General features: G+C 41.4%; 1 protein-coding gene across 2 annotated transcripts in view; it reads right to left on the bottom strand.

Moving 5' to 3' along the window:
* The window catches only part of CDH13 (cadherin 13), a 445,340-nt gene that overhangs the window by 281,012 nt on the left and 143,786 nt on the right, over positions 1 to 20,542 (bottom strand). For both annotated transcript variants that reach the window (XM_059857430.1, XM_059857431.1), the window contains exon 3: positions 10,003 to 10,211. In XM_059857430.1, coding sequence (XP_059713413.1) covers positions 10,003 to 10,211 — 209 coding nt within the window. The remainder of the gene's footprint in view (positions 1 to 10,002; positions 10,212 to 20,542) is intronic.

The raw sequence follows: 20,542 nt of genomic DNA, 5'->3' as shown, positions 1-20,542 counted from the left end.
CTGTACTGTCACCTTTCCCCTGGTGATTAGAGGATAAAACTTTCTACAGTGCAATAGTGTTCAATACTGTAATAAAAGCCCAGCAAACATTTAGCATCAGATGGGTTCTAGAAGAATTAAAGAAACATAAGTTGGATTTTTATGGGTTTTAATGACTCATAGATTATCATCAATAGGTCTGCAAGCTTTAAATCTTCATCTGGTGGATATATTTGGCACACTTGTTCTAGTAGTTCTGAAAAGATTTTGTGCATCAGGAGAGTATGAAAATGCTGAAGTCTGTGATGCTCCTTATTAGCAGAGTCCTTAAAGCTCCATAAAACCTGATCATTTATACATTTCTATTCATAGGAGAGATGTCTAATCTGAAATCCACACACACAAATGAGACTCCAAGATTCCATTTACAAATGCAGAGGTCATGTCACACGTTTGACCCTTTTTGAGACAAACCAAACCAAACCAGTCCATCCAAACTGCCTTGACACTACCTGGCCACATCAAATATTCAGTAGATCTGCAGGGCTATTGGTACCATTAGAGAGATTTTAGATTTGCACTTTCTTCCTGTGCAATCACAACCCCAGGTGCCCTCTCAGTGAGAAACTGTATAAACCAAGGAGCAAAACTATTTTTTTTTCAGATGGATCAACTGCTTAATGCAAAGGTTATTCAGTTTGATTTGGTGGTGAAATAAGTGAGGGGAGGGATGATTAATAACTCCAAGATGACTGCAAGCATTAACAGAGTTGTTTATTATGAAGACACCAAATTGCTCTAAGCTTTAACTCTGACATTCTTCAAGTTGCCAAGTTATTCTAGGTACTTTAAAAAGAAAACTAGCTGCAAAGTGAGATGCAAATAAATAAACATAAAAGCATCAAAATTGTAATGATCAACAAATAAGGAATTTTAGGTCCAAAAGAAGCCATCTGTTCTTGCAATGGCAGAATCAATTCTTGGGGGAGGACAAATGTAGATTTTTATCCTGAAAGCCCCATTAAATGTTTAAGATGTGTGTTGAGATAGGTGTTGTTGAAATAACCATAATAAATGTTCCTTCAAGATTATGGAAATCAGCATGGAAACATTGGGACAATCATTAGAGATTCTTATTGATGCGTCCAGTGAAGAGAAGTTGCTAAACTCTTACTCAGGGAATCATCTTTTCATGGCAATAATTTCTTTTATCATGGCTCTCTTAAATCCATGCTGCTTCTGGAAGCTGAGGGAGAAGCAGATAGTGGGAAAACACCAGCAATATTTTGTGTCTCTGACACAAAAAAAAGAACCTTGAGCTTGGTTTTGGGCACAACTCAGTTTGAGTTCCTCTTGGAACTGACTCTGTTCCTTAATAAATCTGGGAGCTCTCAGGTGGATCTGTGGTAGTTGTGGTGCACCAGCTGCATCATTCCTGGTGCTGGATGAAAGAACAGCCATGGGCAAAATGGACAATTTTTCTTCTCCACCCTCAGTTGCACACATTCTCCTGGTTTCTGTAACATCTCTTTTTCATGATGGATTTGAGGACATTAAGGCTGTCATGGCAATTCTGATATCAAAATTGCCAGCTCCTTTTCCCTAATCCCTCATTGAAGAAGACTTTGTTCCTACCCTGATGTGAAAAACTATTATGAAATAAGTATCAAAAATAAAGATATCTATGCAAATGCCTCTTTTCAGAGATGTTTGTATTAAGACAGGCACTCACACATCCTGTTCCCATGTACTTAATAGTTGCACTTTGAGGATCTTACAGGATGAAAGCCACTTTATAAATGAAAGATATTACATATCCTAAGAGAAATCTACTTATCCTTTATGATCTCGCCTAATGTTCTACTAAATCATGCTTAGCCTCTTGCTTTCTCACTTATATCCTCATTTACTACATGAATTTTATATTTTAACCTTTCACAAAGGGTTTCTTTAAATGTTCCCCACACCTCTGGCACGGGTTTCTACAGAGCTCCATCAATCTGTGAAGATTAAGGCATAGGGTTGGCACAGTTTTGTCTGTTCCAGAATACTTCCAGGCCAAACTCAGAATGAAAATACTGGAAAAAATAATTATATGCTGATGCATGATGGTTTATCACTCATCCACAACATTTGGTGGATTCTTTCTTTTTATGGATAAAGGACATTTAATGTAGATCATAAAGAGGAGCTAATTAAATTCAAAACATCTTCAGATAATTAATCCACCATTCAAACTCTCATAAAATGTTTTAGTCACAAGAAGTAAATAGGTATTTTCTTGGCACTATGTGCCAGAATCAATTTCAGTTCAAATACAAGACTTTAGCAACCCTTGAGCAAGTGCTCTCGTTGAGGTTTGTGAAAGCTTTGCCACGAGGTTTATGGATGGAGGATAAGACCTCTGTGTGTTTTAAAAGAAAACAGAGTAAAACTGGTGCATTCTAGAACTGCATCTGATCCTGAGTTTCCACAAAAAACTGAAGTTTCCATCAGAAGCACATCAAGCCATAGTGAAATGGTACCTGTTGCAGCAGGGAGAACCAACTGAGCAGCCTAAATGTAGCTCAGGGCTGAAAGGAAATCTGTTTGTAACTGGTTTTTAATAAAAGGCATTCATTGCAAAGAATTTTGCCTGTCATTTCACATTAGTCTCTAAATAATTTGAAATCGTTAACAAGGTCTGTGTTTGTCTCAAAAATAATCTAATTTCACCTTTAAATCACTGCTAAACACATTCAGTTCTGAGCCCTTCTTGCTACTGAAGAGCACAAAGTCTCTTTTCCTGGATAACTACACCCTGGCTCACATGGAGTCTGAATGTAGATTGCTCACAGACAGAGGCACTGAACACTCAGGGCAGTTAACACCTTCTTGTTTCACAGGAAATTATTCATGTTTCCAGTCTATAAGACCATTTTTCTCTCCTTAAATAACCAAGTACTTCTCATTTACATGCTGAAGTTGCACACCGAGGGAAAGAGGAGGAAAGCGAGCCCACACATTTGATCTAGGCACTTACACACACAGTGAATAAACTTATGAGTCACACTTTGTCCAAAAAAGGAACATTAAATTAATGAAAACCACCAGTGGCTCCTGTTCTTTATAGCATTTACTCTGGTATTCAACACAATATGTAATTGTTGCTATGGCAACTGCCACATCTCTTGGCACCATAATAATTCTCAGATAAATGGATCTTTGTCAGAGCAAACTCCAAAGCCAGTGTATATGAAACCTGCATTTCCTTGGTGCTGGGGAAGGGGAAATTCAGAGCAGGCCTGAGGAAGCACCAGCCTGGCACTGGAGGTGGGGGGAGGCTGCAGAAGTGTGGGTGTCCATCAAATCAGAGCTGCTCTGGGGGGACTGCAGGGACACCCAAAAACTGCCCAGCAAAGGGGCAGGGGGGCCACGGCACTGCCAGGCACAGCGCCTGCTCCCAGGGCTTCAGCTGAAACCCGCTGGAATCTGATCATTCCAGCAGGTTCTGGATCAGGCTGAGGAACAAAAAAGGAAAATAGGGGACTGGAATTTCTATGGAAAAGAGAGGTTGAGGAGATTTCTGATATAAAAGGAGCTCTTTGTTGTTTCTGCAACAGCAAGTGGTCTGCACGGAGGATTTTTATAAAAATATCGTTTAAAAGGCAGCTAAATGACACTAGAGAGTGACCCATTGATGAGAACAAGCTCTTGCTTTCTTTGACATTAATTGAGATGTATTTTGTGAAATCCTAAAAGTAGCATTTCAGACTTTAAAAGAAAAAAAAATCTATTCAGTGGTGATTATAACACGGAAAAGTCATTTACGAAAATGCCACCAATACACAGGTATTAAATTCTAAGATCACTTTTACCTCAGCCTTTGATGCATGAATTCCAAGTCAATATGTGTTTGCAATGTGATAACAAAAGTAACAGGAGTGATAACAACTAAATAACTTAATGGCTAGGAGAATGTTAATATGTTAAACTTTCTGCCAAACAGAACACAACAGTGAGAAAATGACATTTTTTGTAGTTTGATCTTTAAGAAAATCCTTCTTTATATGCCTGGAGTACACTTTCATATCTGAAGGCAAGGGATCTCCTCAGCTTTTCTGGAAATGGTATTCTACACATAGTTTTGATCAGTATAATAACTCAAATGTATCATAGGTATTGATGCACCCCCTGTGACTTATTCTATTTCGTGCCTTAAAATTAAATGCAAAACATGGTATTTTATTTATGCAGTGCATCCCTTTCTGCTGCAACTGCTATATGCAAAATCTAATAACATGGAACTCCTGGAGCCTGTTTGTCAATATCTCATATGAGAGTCCATCTCCATCCCTCTCACAGTCATTTTCAGCCTATTTGGAATTCTGTTCTAAACAGAGAAATGCTAATATACGTTAATGGGAACGATTGCCTGCTATATCAGAGAGGCTGATTCTTGATCTTATTTTCCAAATAACTTATTGAATTGCCAGATGACTAAACTCAACTATTCACACTTCCTTGCCTGAATATTTTCTGCTGTGAGAGAATCCTGATTCATAATAAGATTATTGATCCGTTATCATCTTTCTAAGGCAGAAAGCCATACATGTAGGATTTAAGGCTCTAGGCACTTTTTATCTCATATCCATAATATTTGCAATCTCTATCCTGTGGGGATAAGCAGAGAGCAAGACACAAACAAGAAATGCTAGGGTTTAAATCCAAGGAGCTTAGTTTCATTATTTCTGTTTGATACTTTAGGAAACATGCACAGGCAGAAAGCAAGTTGCACAAAAGGCAGAAGCTTGGTGGGAATGAGAATTTGGGTCTGCAGGGAAGTTTCCAGCCAGGCTGCTGAGGCTCTGTCACTGCTGTAACAAACACAGCTGAGTGCTGGCAGTGGGAAAAGCAGTGATTTGACAAAGGGGAAAAAAGCAGCAGCTTCTGCCCAGCCCCTGGCTGGTACAAAGTGCACTGGACAAAGTAACAGCACCGGGGCAACTTCATTTCCTTCAGTCTGAGCTGCTGCTGGAGATGGCTTTAAACTTTGTCTACAACATGCTGTCTCTGGATGTGCTCCTCACCCTTATCTCTTCTTTTCTTTCTCCTGTTCCTTTTCTATCCAGTGCCTGAAATGTGTCCTGAGGGTTTGACAGTTTCTATTTAATCATTTCATCCTTCTGTATGGAAGACTGCTGAGCACCATGCAGTGAAGTTACTACCAGCCTGGAATTTCTGAATATCTGCCTGCCCTCTTATCTGCTCTGGTGCCAGACGCTTGATATCTCACTCCCCTCCACCCCTCACCCTGTGTCTGTAATGGTGTAGCAAATAAAAGTTCTAAATAACTCCCTTTGCTGTGGGGAAGGAAAAAAAAAAATACAGGCTGCCAACACAGAGAGGCAGAGACAGATTGTGTCCCAAGGTTTCCTTTTAGCTCTCGGTATACTGAGGGTATGTTCATTAAAACCAGCACTAGATTCCAGAGGGGGACCAGGACCAGCAGACACCATTTTATTTAGCCTTGGAGGACAAAGTTCAAGTCTCAGCTTGCCACCTTTTGCAACTCACCATTTATTATGAGGCTCTAAAAAAGTCTGGCTACGCTTTTTGCCTTCCACAAAACCTGACTCTTTCAACAAATACATAAATCCTCTAATGTCTGGACACATGTTCAGATAAGACAAAATTTCCAACTTTCAGTTGTCCTACTTTCTCCATAAAACAAAGCAGGGATCAAGCATTGGACAAGACACAAATTAAAAAAAGAAGAGAATGCTGCCAGTCATTGGCTCGGCCATTTTCTCCCCAGCTAGGGTTTATGAGTGATTTATTTTTCCATTAGGGATTTGAGGCTTAGCAATTCTCTGAATTATTCAGAATGAATCCAAAGTTCATTTGGGGAATTCTGGGTGAATCAAAACATTTCCAGGTCTCTTTTTTCTTAATATTCCCAAGACTCCAGTCCTGACTGTGTGAGAGGGCATCAAGCAAACGCTGTCAGAGCAGGGCACAGGCAGAGCAGGCACATCCCAACACTGCTCCATGGGGAATGAGGTAGATGAGTAATTGGATGCTTGACTCTCACAATTAAAAAGCAAATATCATGTATATATGTTAAGAGAAGTTTTATAGATTTATAGTTGTGTATCAGGGAGTGCCCTGGGTTTGGGACATTTGGGAGGGTTGGCTCGTTACTATGGCAGCACCTGACCTCCAGAAAAGATTTAAGGAAGTCATTTCCACCACTGGGCAGAGAAGAAGGAGTCAATAGTCAGAACTTTGGGAGGGGCTGAAGGGTTAAAAGGTGAAATCTCCATTGAGTGGGTGAGCACATGGTGGGCAAAATCCTCTGCTCCCAGGGTCGTAATTTTTTCACTATTCAGTCTTCTGTTGTGTTTTTGATAAGGTTTTAATAAACCTTTCTAAATTTTTGGAAGTGAGTAGCATTCCTCACAGGAATGTTCCATTGCCCACCAGCACTGCTCCATGGGGAATGCATGTGGAATTCCTCTTTTTCACTGAGCACTGACTGCATCACGCTCCAAGGGTGTACAGGCACAAAAGTATTAACGAGTTAACTGTTCCACCTGCCACGGGCTCTTCTGTGCACTCACATTCAAAAGCCTCTCAGAAATGAAGGAAGATTTTTGGGAATATTCCTCTCTGTCAAGACAGAGACCAGTACATCTATCCAAAATCACAGGAGGCAGGAGGCACATCCAGCAGGCTGCAGAAAGCAATTCCAGCTGGAGGCTGATCTGGAATCTGATGGACAGATTTCTGCATGTATTTCATCTGTAGCAGAGGTTGGTGGGGTTAAGGGAATGTTAGACATGCAGACACCAGGGACAGCAGCGATGCAGTATCTGCTCCTGCAGGAGATTGTGTGACCATGGCCAAGCTGGCTCATGATGGAGGAGCCACCTCTGCCCATATTATAGCCATGGCCACCTCTGGATGGAAAGCTGCAGGCTCTGCAGGTCTATTATGCTTCTGGCAGAGGAGGAGGAAAACAGGCCCTTCAGATGCAAATAACAGTGAAATACTAAGTGATATTCCAACAGCCCCTGATTATGCTCTGGCCATGAAGTTAATTTAGTAAATCACATAGGATGGATCGGTGAGGCCAGCTGGAATCATCCCCCATCTTTAACAGGCAAGAACTGCACCCCTTCACCAGCAGAATACCAAAAGCTTTTCTGCACACTCAGGATTGCACCTCTAAATAATTTCCATATTCATCCAAAGTATGGTTGGTAGCAATCAGAAAGTTTTAGGAGCTGCTCTCTGCTCCTAGGCTCGGACTGCCAGTCAGCACATCAGAAATCATTGTTGAGAGCCATTCCCAAACACGTTGGGAATCTGCAATTAGCAACATTAACAATGGGATTTCACAGATGTAGGTTACATGCTTTCAGAAGAGAAATGGCAGTTGCTGGCAGTGGGGAAATACTTAAGAACTACTTATCCCCTAATTAGACAAGGTACTGTTCTCTAAGTACTGAATGCTAAGCACTGCTCCAGCATGTGCTCATCTTAACCCCACAGAATTATGCTGAATTACTGAACTTCCATCTGAGCATTTCTTAGCCAAGGCTCCTTGCATAAACAGATGGAGCAGTTCTGCTGTTTCCGTGCTGACACATTTAGACTGCAAAAGTACAGGATTAAGTTCAAATTTATCATAAAATCACATTAGATAGGACGCTGCAGTCTTTGTATCCTTCTCAAGTATGACAAACAGAAAGACAACACTGTCTGTGTGGTGTTTAAAATAGGCAAATAGATGAAAAGGTTGGGAAGAAATGCTGGTTTAACAGCTACAGAGGACTGAGTGAGGCCAGGGCAGGACAGCAGCCCCAGAGATTTTTATATTCCCTTGAAGGGGGGGTGATTCTCACCAGATGGATTTCCCAGGACACCTTAAGGCATCATGTAACTCACAATGGCATTGCAGACACCGAATCCCACCTGAAATGGGTAATCAGCTGGTTATGGGCTGAATATCAAAATCCAGAAAGAGGTGATGAATGCAGGTTAAGATGATGCTGTGATATTGTCACTTGTGAGGAAAGGCTGGCAAGTGGCAGAATATGCCTGATTTAGACTGGTTTTCCCTCTCTGAAACAACACAAAGTGGTTGGAACAGAATCCAGGAGTGGGGCCAAAGCAGCCCTGGCTTTCAAATGTAGTCTGGAGAGAGATTTCAACACTAGGCAACAATTAGTATTGCTGGAACATTCTGAGGGGAGACCCCCCAGAACCCAAACAGGACGTAAAGACAAAAGGTCTCTGGCAGAGCTTGTCATAATCTGGGCAAATACACATCCTGGAACTCCTGCTCATGAGACAAGATTTCTCCTTGTAACTTCCATGGAATATCTGACAAGATTTCTCCTAGATTGTAACTTCCATAGTATATCTGACAAGATTTCCCCTAGATTGTAACTTCCATGGAATATCTCTCCTCACAGATATGGAAGGGCTGCTTCTCTAAGAAAACCAGAATAAATCTTCAGAATGATTTTCAGAGAGTCAGATCTTCACACATAAACCAACCCCTTGAGGTTTAGCTCCAGACCTCCTGTCAGAGACGTCTCAAACTCCTCAGTGGTTTTAGTAACTTCTAACCAGAGAATGAGCATCCCCATTTTGAAACTGCTCCTAAGGTTTCAAAATAAAACCATTTGAAGATTCTTGTGAATGCACCAGAAGGAACAAGGCTTGCTAGTCTGAGGCACAGGACAGCCAAGTGCCCAGCTTGCTCCTCAAGTGAAGCTTTCCTACTCTGAATTTGGCAGTCTGTGGTCCCAAACTCACAGCTCCTCCACGTAAGAGACTCCCTCGAGTACGACTGTGTTAAAATTGAATTTTGTGAAGAAACGGCATATTTAAATAAAATTAAATTCCACTTCAGTCTTCTGATCAGCTTTCTGCAGTTGCACATTCTGGTTCTTTCTCTCCTGCTGGCAATCCATGTTCATATGGTGTGCTGCTTAAAGTGCAGAGCAAAACCTTTCCTGAGCCACGGACTTTCAGAAGGTTGTTCAACCTTTCTCCTCAAGATAATTTGTTTTTATAATGGAAGACTTGAGTTGTACCAATACATTGTTGGGAATATAAGGAGAATGCTGGCAATTGAATGTCTAAATACCAAATCAAGACAGCAGATCAGTCATTTTTATCAAAGTTTCTTTATACTTCTGTGAAATTATAGGTCTGGAAAGGCACCAGGCTTAATTGCCTAGCGAGCCACTGCCTTGCCTGCCTCTCTCCTAAATGCCAGGACACAGAAGTGAAGGCTATCTCACATCTCCTTTTGTTACTTGCAGGGGTGTGAAGTAAATAATTCAATTTAGAATAATTCCATTTATAATAATTCAATTCAATTTCTGAAGTGCTTTATCCCCCTAAGGATGAGGTTTGTTTTACACTAAAATTCAGGAGGGGGAAAGAAAGGACAAAATATTCAATGGACAGAGCAGAACAAAAATCACCAGGGTATAGAGACAGAGTGTAAATGTGTGTCACTGTTTGTGTGCAGATGTTTAAGCAGTTTACCATCTCACAATGTCAGATAAGCAGACCAATATGAAAATTTAAATTGCACAGAATTCATTCCCACGCACTTAGACTTGGAGCAAAACGTGAAGGTTCTGTGAACTCTAAATTACACATTTAAACTATGATTTTCCATTTTTAGTTGTGGCCAAACTGTGATTACCTGGCATAACATACATTGGAAGAAGCAGTCAATTTTCATACTTGGGCTCTTTCATTTGAATAAAGTCTTTATGGATGTTTAGCATCCACACCTGAAGATGCAATACATCTTCCACAACCCAGGAAATCTGCATCACAAATTAAACCAAGAGCTAAAATGTTACAGCAATATCTGCATTGAAGACTGATTTTGATCTCTGCTAACAGATTAAAATTGCCTACTCTCCTGGGGGACACATGTAAATATTTAGCAGCAGCAGCTCCTTGGCCCTTTTTTTTTTGTTTGTTTTTAATCTTTGGTATTTCTCTTACCTTTAACGCCCCACGTTTTTCATTTGCTTCAAGAATAAAGATTTCTGCCATATCCTCGGCGTGCTCCGACCGCGCATGCACAAACAAGGCTCTGCCAACTTCTGATACATTCTTGAGTGCAACCAAATTCCCATCGAGTTCCACTCTAAAGTCTGGGTTAGAAACTTCAAAGTTCAACTTGTTGTTCCCCTGGCAGTCATCAAATTTCACTGGGGGTGAAAGGAAAAAGGAAAAAACACATTGTGAGTATCCACTTTGGAACACAAGCTTCAGATATCTTTATGTTATTAGCTTGTCTACAGATTTGGAAAGAAATGTCCCTCAAAGGAAAAAAACTTTCAAAGAAATTCTATATTTTCTTGATTCTTCTTCATAAAGAAATGTATGAAAATGTACTTTCAGAAAGATGAAGAGGCTTTGACCGGTCTAAAGGAGTAGCAGATAAATAAAACACTTTGGACGTGAACCTTTTGGGATTACTCCAGTCAAAAGTACACCCAGTTCCACAAATGAGCTGGGGCAATGGAGACTCGTTGTGCTCCTCATCACAGCCAGGATCTCCAAAGGCTCCTCTGGGGCTTTCAGATATCCAGTGCATCTTTAGGCTCAGCACTGGTTGTTTACAGAATATTCAGCCCCAGGCAACTGCAAAAGTTTTATAAAACTGAAAAACTGAACTCTAACATTTCTTACTGCCAGGATTGCCACACACTCCGTGAGCTGCTCTGTATCTAAGGATTGTGAGAACTTTGAATTGAACATTAGCTGTCAATAATCCTGTTTCACTTTACATGGAGAGTTTAAAATGTTTAGGAAAGCCGACATAAAGAGGAAATTTCCCTAAAGCACAAAGATGTGAGACTTTGTCTCAAATTTCTTCTCTGAGTAATTTTGCACAAAATACTGGATAAAATATTAGTGATTTAACTACCAGCTATATCAGTAAGAGATCTTCACCACAAACTTGCAATTGCTAAATGAACTTTTCAGGTTTTGACATCTTTGAACAATATATTTGCATGTGAAAGGTTTTTCTGTAGACAACCTGTTTTGTATTCCCTACCTTCTCCTAGAGTTACTGCTGCTGCAGACTTTTCATTTACCTGTGTGCTCTCACTATTTTTATTTTACATTTCACTTCCCCAAGATCCTCAAAAACTGCACTACAATTTCAGAAAAACCTACAGACAGTGATACCAGCTATATAAAACCAAGAAAAAATGGAGTTTAACTACAAAATCAAACACTTGGCATAATTGCTTAAATTCACTGTATACACTTCTTGGACTGAGGCATTTTTTAAAGGAAGAGAAACAATCCCAGAGTCTCTTGTGACCAATCCCTAAACCCTTCCTGGCTGTGGAATTTCTATAACTGGTCCTAAAGCACAGGAATAGTCTCATGGTGGGTGGCCACTCAACTCTCCTGGCAAGTAACACAGAAATTCTCTTCATCAAATTCTGCATTTCTCTCCAGGCAGAACTACATGAAGACAGGGCTGCCAGAGGACCTCGTGGGGATCCTTCCTTTCTGGGCATTCAATCCCAAAGCAGAACACCACAGAGGAAAAGAGCCATGGCTGGTTCCAGAATTTACAGCTTCATTTAGGATGAGTAATGGTGAGATGGGTTAGATTAACAATTAAACAATGCCAAAATCTCAAGCATTCAAACAGAATAAGGCACAAGAAGAGATGTGGGGCACTATTTACCAAAGCAAGAGTGGAGGGTTGGCCTTGGGCTGCTCCCAGCCTCCCACCCAGCCACCCTCTCACTCCCCCACCTCAGCAGAACTGGGGAGAAAGATGGAAAAGATAAAGACAGGGAGGTCACTCACTAATTACCATCTCTGGCCAAACAGAAATGACTTGGGGAAAATGAATTTAATTGCCAATTAAAACAGGCGTGGATGCTGAGAACAAGGCAGAATTAAAGCCACCCCATGAAGCCATGACCCTGTGAATTCAGAGCAGACAATTCCCTTCCCGAGGAGAGCCCAAGCTCTCTGACAGACACCACGGGCTCTGGCAGAAAATCTCCCCCAGCAGCTGAAGGATCTGCTGCTGCACAAGGCTTCAGCTCAATTACATGTTTTTAACTAAAAACTGCTCCCATTTCCTCCACTTTACTTTAGGGCAAGAGAACTATCCTTGGATTCACAGCGGGACAGAAAACCAGAATTTCATCAGCTCATTTGGTGTTGCATTGAATTGTGCTGAAAGCAAGAGGGATTATAAATAAAAAAGAAACAAAACCTCCTTCCCCTCAGACAGTGCAGTCTCTCCAGACAAACCTATCTCAGGCTGTCAGGTGGCACATCCTGCTTGCAAAGTCTTGTGCTGAAGGAGAGCCAGGAGGGAGAACCACTGGACTTGGGAGCAGCAGCAGCTTAGAGCAATTTCAGAGTGCTCGGAGTGTGCTGGTGCCCACACCCCAGGCTGGGAACTCCTTCCAGGAAGGGTCTTGTGCCCACAGCAGGGTTTTGAGGGGGGCTCCCTGAGCAAGGCCTCCCTGGTGAAAAACCACCCTTTGCAGGTGATGTTGGGTTTATGGCAGGTGTTTTAATAGACTCACTTCAATTTCCTAAAGCTACCAACCAAAAAAATGCAATATTCTCCTGTCACTACAAATGTGGGAAGTTGAAATTCTCTGCACAAACCACTGTATAGATACTGCTTAGACTGCAGCCTTTGCCAATTACAAGTCTCTTATTTTTAAATCCCCTAAAAAAACACAAACCCCAAATAAATAATTTTTAAAAGAACAATGAAACAAGGTTTAGGAACTTGTTGTATTGCTGGCATCCCTTCCCACTGCAGAGGGTTTGGAACTGCATGACCCTGCATGGCTTCCAACCCAAGCCAGTCTGTGATTCTCTGAATAAATATGTGCTTTTCATAATCAAAAACTGCTGCTGATTAACTATTAATAGCTTACAATTGGAAAAATTTAGCATTGGTCCGGGAAATTATATCAGGAATAAAAAGTTAAAAAAAATTAAAAGTCAAAGACAACTACAATAAAATAATCCCTTAAAATCCAATGTCATGGTTCAGAGCTGTAGCATCACTCAGCCAAACACTCCAGGTGCCTTTCAAGAAAAAGACAAAGTGGGTTGTGTTCCTAAAGCAGGAGGAGCTGCCTGGGGGTGCTCTGCTCCCCCCTCTCTGCTCAGTGCTCTCAGTCCCTGGGATCCCTGCATCACTGTGCTCTGGGGAAGCTCAAAGGCCACATGCAGGTTTGGCACGTGGAGTCAGGAGAAGCACTTGAATCTATTCTATATTCCCTTGGAAGTAAGAATTTGACATTTTTAAACCTTTTATACTTTGCTGTCTATTCATCTTGCTTTTTGAAACCCTGCAACTTTTTCCAAAAAGGGCTGAGGCAGAGTTGTTTGAAAGTGGGAAACTGTTTTTTTTTAAACCACATCTCATCCAAAAGCACTGATGCTTTCAATTCCCAATCCTACCACAGAAATGAGAGTATTTGGTGAGGTTAATAGCAAGGAGAAGGAAAGAAATTCAAAAGGCTCCGAGAAGTGCTGATATGTAGGAGAGAAATTAGAAGTGGGAGGAGATGAAGTGATCATAGGGATAGAGAACACTGGAGCTTATTTGGCCTCAGGGCCAACAGGGATGAAACTGAAACCAATTGTTGAGAGAGTTGAGGGGAACTGGAGCCTTAGATAAAATCTCTAGACAAATGTGGACATTATCAGGATGGTGCTGTCTGCTGGACTGGGCTGGCCAGGGAACATCACCTGAGATTGAATTGCATCCTCAGGAAGCTCCTCACTGGGAATGTTTGCTTCCTTTAGCTCATGTGGCTTCTGGGGAAGAGCCAATGCAAATACCCCAAATTTACAGTACTTGAGCTGCCCGTGGCAAGCTCCAGGAGCAGCTACACAGCCCATGGAGCTGGGCCTGGCACTGACCACTCTGACCTCCCCTGCCAGGCACTCAGGAGAGCTCTGAGGAGTTTCAGCTTCATCAGCTTCCTCAGATTTCCCATCCATGGCATTACATCTGTCTCTTAACCAAACCTGTACATTGTTAATGCCCATTAAATACAAGGGAAATAGGATTTTTAATTCTTATTCTCTGGTGAAAATCTTTCTCTGTACACAAAGCCAGTGTAGAAATCCCCATGTAAAAACTCCAAAGTGTGATTAATTAATAACTCCTTTTGTCCCCCAAGTACCACCCAGTGTAACAAGAAATGAGACAGAAGTTATGGATATCAGCTGTGGAAAGTGTCAGCCTGAGCTGCAAAGGTGCTCTCTGAATACCCAACACTTTGCTGCTTGGCAGCCCTGCTAACATATGGTCTGTGTGATGATGTTTGTGATGTTCATGCATTTGTCACAGAAATGAGGTGTGAGGAAAGCCCTGAGATGGATAACTGACATTTTCCCACTACCCACATGCATTATAACAGGTTGGGCGAGTGGCAGCCTGATGACAGGGGCCACACACACCCCCCAAAAGTTCCCATGTTCTCCTGCACTCAGCCTGCATTAGAGCTTAAGGAGTTCAACTGGATTGAAAACTCCTCAGGGCAAAGGCCACCTGTTCACCCTGTGTCTGTACAGCACTTGCAACAAAATGATTCATGTTTGCTGCTCAGGGTGATGCAAAAGTGCAAAAAATGAATAATAGCAACAGATCAGCTCCAGCCCCAAAGTGAAACGTTGGTAATGCTGCACCAGGCATGACAAGTGAATGCCTCACTGACAAGAATTCAATGGGCAATTCAAACAGTGATCTAATATTTATATGAGGGTGGAGTTCTCCATTTATTGACGCATCTATGACTCCTTTGATGTTCCTAGTCATGCTCCAGCTGCCAAATGAACATCTTTATTGTGCCTAATATGCCACATGCTATGAGACAGGCTCCAAAACTCCATGCAAGCAAAATGAAAACACTGCCAAGCAGCTCCCAGTGAAAAAACATGAGTGTCATTCATCGCCCTCTGTTCATTTCTCAGCCTCCTGTGTCACACTTTCACTCCTTTTTGTAAATCTCACATGTGAGTTGTACAGAATATTTCTTTCCACTGAGCAATATTCATTGTTAGCAATACCTACATGGATCCCAAGGATTTCATCACTGACTTTGAGCTTATTATCACAAAAAACCTGGTGGAAAAACTTGTGCAGGATCCCAAGTCCATTAGTGCAATGATGGGAAAAGAGGAAACTGGAAATATTAACCTTTATAGATCTCAGCAAGGCAACTCATGTTCCTGGGATTCCTCCTCTCAGTGCATTCCATTTCCCTGTTATGATATAGCACAAATGTGAGGTTTCTACACCATTGTGATATTTATGATAATGGCCCACAGATGTTTTTAAGGATACCATTTTAAAACATTGAAAGGTTAGCAGTTGCATTTCTTATAAACTGAAGTAAAAGAAAACAAGCTGAAATAGGTTTGCATTCAAAAGAATATGTTGGTCTGATATATTCCACTTCCAAAGTAATTTTTTTTTCCGAGTTTAATTCTCAGAAGTTTAATTTGTTTTGAACAGAAATACTGAATCTATAATTTTCTCTCTGGTGAAATCTCCACAGAGGTATTCTGAATAAATAAATACACATATTTATCCATAGGCACACCAAAACTAACTCTGTACATGTCTATGTACAGGTATTCATATTTTTCTGTTATCTGATCATAACAAGCAACAAAATGAGTCCTGAATGAGGAAATTTCACATTGAAAACACAGGCTTAATTGCTCTATCAATAAATTCTAGGATGCTTTTTGTAAATATAACCTAGCCTTGCTCAAATCCGTGGGAATTACAACATCAAAGCAATATTATCCTCTGCATTTTTTTCCTTCTCCTTTCTAGCAAATAACTTTAGATCATATTGAAGCCACAAGTCAGAAGGAGTATCTGTGAGAGGTCTGGAGGTGCAAGAAAAGCACATTACAGCTGCACAAAGGCAACTTAACTTGCCAGCCCAGCAGGGATCCCCCAGCTCTGCTCTAAACAGGGAAGTGAGAGAGGCTGAGCTTCATTAACCACGGAGAAAAGTGATGGCTGAGGCAAATGGAAACGCTTCTGAGTGCTGTGGTTGTGTATAAAAATTCACAAAGCACTGTGACCTGGTCTTGTTAGCAGTGAGCAGTGAGTGAGAAAAGGGAGAGGGGCTGGGGGGGGAAGGGGCTCCCAGCTCTGGGACAGGCTCTCAGCACCTCCAGCTGCACAAACACCCAGGTCTGAGTTATCCTGCCAGAGTGGGGAGGATAAAACCCACCTGGAGCCAGCACACCTGGACTGCCTGAATCCATCCCAGAACAAGAGAGGAAGCTGCCACAACAGCTACCAGCACGGGAGCTGGGAAACAAAACAAATCCTGCCTTTCAAGCCAACCAAAAGTCCACTAGGAGAAACAGCTTCTGCCCCTGCCTTTGAGGTGCCTTCAAAAGCACCTCTTGAGCACAAGTTCTGGCAGTGAGCCTATAGCCTGTTTGTTTCTGCTGGTTTTCTGCAAAAATACCTGAGCAGAAGAAGGAAAAAGTGCTGCCCCATGAAAATTTGAGGGCAGAATAATGTCCAGACAGGACACTGTCAACAGTTAAGTCAGACAGGTTGCTCCTAAAGTTATGATATTATCATTATTTTATATCCAAAAGTGTTGCAGAAATAATGATTTCACAGATTAAAAACCTACTAGCGTGACTAAAGTACTTACACAAAAAAATCTTACTGAACATTCAATAAAATGAACAAAATGAATTTTATGAAAACCCTTTCTCAAGGTTTCCATACAGCTTAATGCTACTCTAACTCTGCAGTAGAATTGCTACAGAATTATTTTTTTACAAATCCAACAAGCAACAGTGGGTTATTATCTTGCACTGCATGTTTATGATTTTCTTGCATTTATATAATTTCTTTATGTGCCCCTGAAGTAAATTACAGTGATGACTTATTTAGTATCCAGAGAGTCAGAAATTGAGGGAACATGAACAACAGTGAAACGTTCGTCACAACATAACAAGAACTGCTTAAGACAAATACACATTTATATTTGGCTTCTTTGGAAGAACATGTACTAAGCAACAAACTGCATCCCTGAGCACACTTTTCAAGTCTGAAAAAACAAACTGATTAGCTAAACTGGCAAACATCCCTGTGTGGTTTATGTGTGATGATTAGAATTGTGCAGAGCCCTGTTATCATACAAAAATTAGGCCAGCAGTTCATCCACCAGGCACAGGGGTTCATTCCTGCCCTTTGGGGAACGCCCTTTCCCCTGGAGAAATGGTGCCTCTGAATGGGCACAGCTTCCTCTGGGCTGTCAGAATTCATTGCATGTATCACAGATGGGAGATAAGCTCCCTTAGATGGAGCAAGACAAGGGGTTTCACCCAGGAGCCAGCTGCAGCCAAGGAAAGGTGATGTTCTCACAAAGAGCCACACTGCTCTCTCTCCTGCATATCCTCTGCTAACCACAGTTGTAGCAGAGCTGGAAAATTGCTAAAAAACTTGAATTCTGCAGCACAGATCACCTGAGCAATAAGTGATACCTGGCTGAAAGTTCCCTCTTGGGTGATGGGTTTGATGTGTGATTCCAGAGCCAGGGACTCCATCCACACCAAAAACTCAGCTCAGCCATGCCCTGCTCTGCCCCTTTCCTCACCTTTTGCCCTACCCAACACTGGACTCTGGCACCTTTCACATCTTACTGAGCTCTGCCTCTCAGCTCCTGGCACATCACAACACCACTTGGCTTGATCTGAGCATCACATCTGGTACCCTGAACTAAAAATGATCAACCCTGCTGTAAAAACAGAGGCCTCACAATCTGTAACATCCCAGATCTGGAGCAAAATGCCCTTGTCCTGCAGCACTGGGGCTGCTCTTTGGGATTCCAGCACAGAACATAAGGGAGAAAGGCAGCTCCATCAGCACCAAACTCAAGGATTCCTGACTTTTTCCATGTCACAGCCAGTTCTTTCCTTTTCCCACCATGCTCTCTTTCCTTTCTCCTGAAAAGGAATATCCCTCAGCAGCATCTCGTGCTCTTCAACAAATTTATTCTGCCAGCAGGGCTCCATCAGCTGTCTGTGACTGCTTGAAATTACAGGAAAACACAACCACTACAATCAAAACTGAAGGCATTCCCTCCTCCTCCAGCAGACTTCATCAGCTCACATTACATGATATCTTCACACATCATTTTGCTGCCCATTGTCTTATTTAGGGCAAAAATTTAATCAGGTGGAAGGAGCTGTAATGAGTTGTTCTCAGTTGGAAGGTATCTTGACTTATTCATTACAACACAGAGGTGTTATTGACTGATCTCCTGGGTCAGTGGCTGCATTATAAGGCACAAAAAATACTGTAGCTGCTGCTCTAAACCCTAGAGAAAAATTACTGTTTCAACAAAAATATTATGTCAGGGAGTGTGTCTGAAGAAAAAAAAAAATAAAACCTTCAGGAGTTATATCACAGTCATTGATCTTCTGAGCACAACACAGAGTTCAGTTTAAGCAGAGCTGTTTTCTCTCTGTAAATGCAGGGGACACAAACTGACACCACATCATGGAGCCCCAGTCTCAAAGGAGCTGTCACATCTGGGGAGGAAAGTGACATTTCCCTGTTAATGCTGCATCGATTCTGAGCAGCCCAAATAACCCCAGAGCCAGCAGTGATACGTAGGAAAGATACTTTTAAACTTTGTTGGTGTCTGCGAAAGGGTTTCCCATTGCAATGCAAATGATCAATAATTTTCCATTTTAGCAGATTTACACAACATTGTGCTAAGATCCCAGGAGAACTCAAGATGAAATTAACTTTAGATTCCTACAATGCCTTCACTGCCTGGGCCTGAGACACAAGCAGACAGAATCAAAGACATTCAGATGCATTCAGTGTGTTGGTGGCTCTGCAGATTGCTGTGAGAAGTTTGTCAATATGAAATTAATTGTGTCTATGGAGGAGGGGGAGGGGACAGAAGTCTGAGTTTGTACGAGAATTCCCATGGGCTAGAATGGATTATTTCCTTTGAATGCTGCCTGAATAAAGCTTGGAGAGGCAGTGTGCTACTGACCATGAGCTTCCTTGTCTTCTGCACAGGTACACTTCTGATCTTTGGGCAGCCATCCTAAGTGCTAACGAACCCAAATTTCTTGATAAATGCAATTTACTGAAAACTAATCAGTGGAGACTGAATTCAGGGAAAAAAAAAAAAACAAAAATGTGTTCCAGGAGTTTTAACTGTGTAAAAAAAGGCTGCCAGCAGATGTCAAAAAGTAACGACAAGCAATCACTCAAAGGAAACAACTATAGTAAAACCAGCCCAGAAAGTACCTTAGTTACACCAGTATATGTTTCATATGCCTCCAAAGCCACAAATTTGTTTAGTAAAGGTTTTTCATTACTAGACAATTAGTCAAAGGTCATGGGGATATTTCCCCTCAAGTTGACAATTAAAACTGTTTATCTTCAAGGTCAGTTTGTTATAATTACAGTGATCTGTCACTTCTTAATGTGAGCTGTCAAAACTTTTTCAATTTTTTTTGTTTTTTAAAGGCACGAGGTTCTGTCAGCACTCAACTATTTTTCTATGAGTGTTAAATTAATCTAAGAAAAATTATGATATTCTCTTGGATGAACAGAAGATTCACTGAGTTCCACACACATTTCATTTGCCTGAGGTTGGGCCATTAGTAAGAAAGGTGAATAAATAATAGAAGTGAAATATGGAGCCTCACTGGAGGAATGGAAACTTTGTCTGCTCCTGCAGTGGCAAGTTCAAATAATCTGGTGATTTGAGGCTGGAAGAAGAAATTACTATTGTAAAAAATATCTTTTGTTCTATACCAAGTCCATGGCAGCTACTCACAGCCTTATACACTTGCTTTTATCAGAGATGGGAGAAAAAATATTGCTTGAGATATCTGTCCTGCCGTGGCAGTAACTTGGAGACAAGAAGTCAAAGGGCAGGAGCTTTTCATTAAATAAGGCATCGCTACAAAGTGCTTTCTTGCACATTACCCACAGTTGCTGTGTGAGGCAATATTGCCTCCACCTCCTCAGTCTTGGGTCTGGGTTTCACCTTCTGTGCAGAATGACAACTAATCTGTAACTCAGCTCACTGCTTCCTCAACACCCCAACAGAACCCAAACTCCTGGGCAGTACACGCCAGGAAATGTTAAAAACCCCCAATACATCAATGGACATCTGTGTACTGCTGCCTTTCTTCTGGAGTGATAATAATTATAAAATTATAATAATGTTTCCTTAGAAGACATCCCCAGGAATAAAGCCTTCAGCTTGTGCCCTGTGAAATACTTTCCAAACAGCCCTCAGGGGTAGGAGTTTGTTTCAGAAATAGAGGATGACGCATCAGTTACAATACATAAAAGGAAATGAGAGTGAGTAATAAATCCACTGTGCAATATTTTCCTTTCAAAATGGATACTGTAGGTTGCTGGCCTATTTTCTCAGCTGCTGAATGAGTAATGCCATGCCTGAAAATCTGCTCAAACCATTTATTCTGTAGATTGTTCAGCTTT

Source organism: Haemorhous mexicanus, chromosome 12, assembly GCF_027477595.1.
Source record: "Haemorhous mexicanus isolate bHaeMex1 chromosome 12, bHaeMex1.pri, whole genome shotgun sequence".
In the NCBI taxonomy this organism is placed as follows: Eukaryota; Metazoa; Chordata; class Aves; order Passeriformes; family Fringillidae; genus Haemorhous; species Haemorhous mexicanus.
This window is presented reverse-complemented; position numbering and strand designations above follow the sequence as displayed.